The sequence below is a fragment of the Phyllobates terribilis genome, unplaced genomic scaffold (genome assembly GCF_046119375.1).
Source record: "Phyllobates terribilis strain yellow unplaced genomic scaffold, ASM4611937v1 Scaffold_7__3_contigs__length_470593459, whole genome shotgun sequence".
Taxonomy (NCBI): Eukaryota; Metazoa; Chordata; class Amphibia; order Anura; family Dendrobatidae; genus Phyllobates; species Phyllobates terribilis.
Genome location: NW_027362767.1, coordinates 7,545,061 through 7,550,704, shown reverse-complemented (window position 1 = coordinate 7,550,704; position 5,644 = coordinate 7,545,061). Strand labels below are relative to the sequence as shown.

At 53.3% G+C, this 5,644-nt stretch overlaps 1 protein-coding gene across 1 annotated transcript; it reads right to left on the bottom strand.

Annotated features, from left to right (window-relative positions):
• Window positions 1-211: 211 nt before the first annotated feature.
• BATF (basic leucine zipper ATF-like transcription factor) lies at window positions 212-5,215 on the bottom strand. Its single transcript, XM_073637459.1, has 3 exons — window positions 4,881-5,215; window positions 729-833; window positions 212-613 (listed from the first exon to the last, which is right to left on the bottom strand). The coding sequence occupies exons 1-3, from the start codon at window positions 4,941-4,943 to the stop codon at window positions 455-457; spliced, it is 327 nt and encodes a 108-aa protein (XP_073493560.1). The 5' UTR covers window positions 4,944-5,215; the 3' UTR covers window positions 212-454.
• Window positions 5,216-5,644: the final 429 nt, after the last annotated feature.

The following is a 5,644-nucleotide window of genomic DNA, read 5'->3' as shown; positions in this document are numbered from 1 at the left end:
TTTCACCATGTGATGGTAATTTTGGTAGTTTCTCAGCCTTTGTATCTGTTGTCGCCTCATGCAGCACAGTGTGCACCCAGCAGGGGGAGACGTAGACATCTCATATGGGGCGGATGTTGCATTTTTAAAGGTGATTTGGATTTTGTGTCCTCCTCTTACACCGGTGTATACATGGCTGGTGGAGCAGACTTTAGCGCACACAATGTCAGAGTTTACGCCATTTTATTTCCCATCTTGGGTTCACATTACTTGGAACCGAGCAGCAGAAGAAATCTGAAACACGGTAAGAATTGCTACAACTAAACCTGCTCCATCTGTGAAGAGAGCAATGATATTCTCTGCCTGTATAACTCCAGGAGTCACAGTGGCACAAGAGCTGACACTCCGTGTGGACACAACGGGTGGAGACGGATCATGTGCTGAAGTAGCTCTCTTTTGGCAGGGTGCTCACGTGTCAGTGCTGGTAGCGGGGGGCTGCAGCGGGGGGCTCTGCTGGCATGGAGCAGATGGACTGGTGACTGCTCAGGACACACGTCAGATACTTCAGCTCGTCGCGCAGACAGCGGATTTCCCTGCGCAGCGCCGCATTCAGCCGCTCAATGTTTTCGCTTTCCTGGTTGGAGACAAGAGGATGAGCTTAGACAACAACCACTGGCCAACTACTACCCCCATCATCTATACAGCAGTCACCCCATGTCAGTGCTGCCCCTGGTGTACAGGTCCCTCACCACATGTAGGGTGTCCGCCTTCTGGGTCTGACGCTGGCGACTCTTTTGGGCAGCGATTCGATTCTTTTCTCGTCTCTGAACTTTTTTCATATCGTCGGAAGAATCCTGCAGAATCAAAGAAAACATCACAAAAGAGCGTGGCATCACCTGACAAGAGCGTGGCATCACCTGACAAGAGCGTGGCATCACCTGACAAGAGCGTGGCATCACACAGAGCAGTGTGACATCACCTGATGAGAGCGTGGCATCACCTGAGGAGAGCGTGGCATCACCTGACAAGAGCGTGGCATCACACAGAGCAGTGTGACATCACCTGACGAGAGTGTGGCATCACCTGAGGAGAGCGTGGCATCACCTGACAAGAGCGTGGCATCACCTGACAAGAGCGTGGCATCACACAGAGCAGTGTGACATCACCTGAGGAGAGCGTGGCATCACCTGAGGAGAGCGTGGCATCACCAGACGAGAGTGTGGCATCACCTGACAAGAGCGTGGCATCACACAGAGCAGTGTGACATCACCTGAGGAGAGCGTGGCATCACCTGAGGAGAGCGTGGCATCACCAGACGAGAGCGCGGCATCACCTGACAAGAGCGTGGCGTCACACAGAGCAGTGTGACATCACCCGACAAGAGCAGGGCATCACACAGAGCAGAGTGACATCACCTGACGAGAGCGTGCTGTCACTCGACAAGAGCGTGGCATCACCTGACAAGAGCGCGGCATCACACAGAGCAGTGTGACATCATCCGACTAGAGCGTGGCATCACACAGAGCAGTGTGACATCACCCGACAAGAGTAGGGCATCACACAGAGCAGTGTGACATCATCCGACTAGAGCGTGGCATCACACAGAGCAGTGTGACATCATCCGACTAGAGCGTGGCATCACACAGAGCAGTGTGACATCACCCGACAAGAGCAGGGCATCACACAGAGCAGAGTGACATCACCTGACGAGAGCGTGCTGTCACTCGACAAGAGCGTGGCATCACCTGACAAGAGCGCGGCATCACACAGAGCAGTGTGACATCATCCGACTAGAGCGTGGCATCACACAGAGCAGTGTGACATCACCCGACAAGAGTAGGGCATCACACAGAGGAGTGTGACATCATCCGACTAGAGCGTGGCATCACACAGAGCAGTGTGACATCATCCGACTAGAGCGTGGCATCACACAGAGCAGTGTGACATCATCCGACTAGAGCGTGGCATCACACAGAGCAGAGTGACATCACCTGACGAGAGCGTGGCATCACACAGAGCAGTGTGACATCACCTGACGAGAGCGTGGCATCACTTGACAAGAGCGTGGCATCACCAGATGAGAGTGTGGCATCACCTGACAAGAGCGTAGCATCACACAGAGCAATGTGACATCACCTGACGAGAGCGTGGCATCACCAGACGAGAGCGTGGCATCACCTGACAAGAGCGCGGCATCACACAGAGCAGTGTGACATCATCCGACTAGAGCGTGGCATCGCACAGAGCAGTGTGACATCATCCGACTAGAGCGTGGCATCACACAGAGCAGTGTGACATCACCTGACGAGAGCGTGGCATCACTCGACAAGAGCGTGGCATCACCAGATGAGAGTGTGGCATCACCTGACAAGAGCGTAGCATCACACAGAGCAGTGTGACATCACCTGACGAGAGCGTGGTATCACTCGACAAGAGCGTGTCATCACCTGACAAGAGCGTGGTATCACCAGACAAGAGCGTGGCATCACACAGAGCAGTGTGACATCACCTGACGAGAGCGTGGCATCACCCGACAAGAGTAGTGTGACATCGCCTGACGAAAGCGTGGCATCACCAGACAAGAGCAGTGTGACATCACCTGACGAGAGCGTGGCATCACCTGACAAGAGCGCGGCATCACACAAAGCAGTGTGACATCATCCGACTAGAGCGTGGCATCACACAGAGCAGTGTGACATCACCTTACGAGAGCGTGGCATCACCCGACAAGAGTAGTGTGACATCGCCTGACGAAAGCGTGGCATCATCAGACAAGAGCAGTGTGACATCACCTGACGAGAGCGTGGCATCACCTGACAAGAGCGCGGCATCACACAAAGCAGTGTGACATCATCCGACTAGAGCGTGGCATCACACAGAGCAGTGTGACATCATCTGACTAGAGCGTGGCATCACACAGAGCAGTGTGACATCACCCGACAAGAGCGTGGCATCACATAGAGCAGTGTGACATCATCCGACTAGAGCGTGGCATCACACAGAGCAGTGTGACATCACCCAACTAGAGCGTGGCATCACACAGAGCAGTGTGACATCATCCGACTAGAGCGTGGCATCACACAGAGCAGTGTGACATCATCTGACTAGAGCGTGGCATCACACAGAGCAGTGTGACATCATCTGACTAGAGCGTGGCATCACACAGAGCAGTGTGACATCACCCGACAAGAGCGTGGCATCACATAGAGCAGTGTGACATCACCCAACTAGAGCGTGGCATCACACAGAGCAGTGTGACATCATCCGACTAGAGCGTGGCATCACACAGAGCAGTGTGACATCATCTGACTAGAGCGTGGCATCACACAGAGCAGTGTGACATCATCTGACTAGAGCGTGGCATCACACAGAGCAGTGTGACATCACCCGACAAGAGCGTGGCATCACATAGAGCAGTGTGACATCACCTGACGAGAGCGTGGTATCACTCGACAAGAGCGTGGTATCACCTGACAAGAGTGTGGCATCACCAGACAAGAGAGTGGCATCACACAGAGCAGTGTGACATCACCTGACGAGAGCGTGGCATCACCCGACAAGAGCGTGGCATCACACATAGCAGTGTGACATCGCGCGACAATAGCACTGCTTCACCCGACGAGAGCGTGGCATCAACCGATAAGAGCACGGCATCACTCAACGACATCGTGGCATCACCTGACAAGAGTGTTGCATCACACAAAGTAGCATAACATCACCCGACAAGAGCAGAGTGATATCACACAAAGAGAGTGTGACATAATCCAACTAGAACGTGGCATCACCAGATAAGAGTGTGACATCACACAGAGCAGAGTGACATCACACCCTAAGAGCGTGACATCACACAGAGCAGAGTGACATCACACCATGAGAGCGTGACATCACACAGAGCAGAGTGACATCACACCATGAGAGTGTGACATCACACAGAGCAGAGTGACATCACACCATGAGAGTGTGACATCACACCATGAGAGTGTGACATCACACAGAGCAGAGTGACATCACACCATGAGAGCGTGACATCACACAGAGCAGAGTGACATCACACCATTAGAGCGTGACATCACACAGAGCAGAGTGACAACACACCATGAGAGCGTGACATCACACAGAGCAGAGTGACATCACAGCATGAGAGCGTGACATCATACAGAGCAGAGTGACATCACACCATGAGAGCGCTGACATCACACAAAGCAGAGTGACATCACAGCATGAGAGCGCTGACATCACACAGAGCAGAGTGACATCACAGCATGAGAGCGTGACATCACACCATGAGAGCGCTGACATCACACAGAGCAGAGTGACAACACACCATGAGAGCGTGACATCACACAGAGCAGAGTGACATCACACCATGAGAGCGCTGACATCACGCAGAGCAGAGTGACATCACAGCATGAGAGCGTGACATCATACAGAGCAGAGTGACATCACACCATGAGAGCGTGACATCACACAGAGCAGAGTGACATCACACCATGAGAGCGTGACATCACACAGAGCAGAGTGACATCACACCATGAGAGCGCTGACATCACGCAGAGCAGAGTGACATCACAGCATGAGAGCGTGACATCATACAGAGCAGAGTGACATCACACCATGAGAGCGTGACATCATACAGAGCAGAGTGATATCACACAATGAAAGCGCTGACATCACACAGAGCAGAGTGACATCACAGCATGAGAGCGCTGACATCACACAGAGCAGAGTGACATCACACCATGAGAGCGTGACATCACACAGAGCAGAGTGACATCACACCATGGAAGCGCTGACATCACACAGAGCAGAGTGACATCACACCATGGAAGCGCTGACATCACACAGAGCAGAGTGACATCACAGCATGAGAGCGCTGACATCACTGGTCAGCGGTTCGGTACCTGTTTGCTGCTGGAGGGGGAGCTGACGTATTCGGGCTCATTGCTGTCAGAGTCAGGTTGCATGTCCTGCCGCTCTGGCCGCCCGTCTGTTGTGAGGCAGTGTCAGCTCTGCCGTCTCTGTCGCTCTGCCGTCTCTGTCGCTCTGCCGTCTCTGTCGCTCTGCCGTCTCCTTCTTCCTGTGGTTTTGGTATTTGGGGACCTGAGCTGCAAATGACATGAAGGAAACATCTGAAAGGTCAATCAGCAGAAAACCCAGAGGACCGGGGCAAAAATCACCCAGGAAAACCCCGACCGAGCGAGGGCAGGAAGTGACGGGAAGCAGCGAGGCGTCCACCCTGAAGCAACCAACACTTTCCATCCACAGAGACGTGTACAGAGACAGACGACCCGGGAAACACAGAGACGTGTACAGAGACAGAAGACCCGGGAAACACAGAGACGTGTACAGAGACAGACGACCCGGGAAACACAGAAACGTGTACTGAGACAGATAACCCGGGAAACACAGAGACGTGTACTGAGACAGACGACCCGGGAAACACAGAAACGTGTACAGAGACAGAAGACCCGGGAAACACAGAGATGTGTACAGAGACAGACGACCCGGGAAACACAGAAACGTGTACAGAGACAGACGACCCGGGAAACACAGAAACGTGTACTGAGACAGATAACCCGGGAAACACAGAGACGTGTACAGAGACAGAAGACCCGGGAAACACAGAGACGTGTACAGAGACAGACGACCCGGGAAACACAGAGAC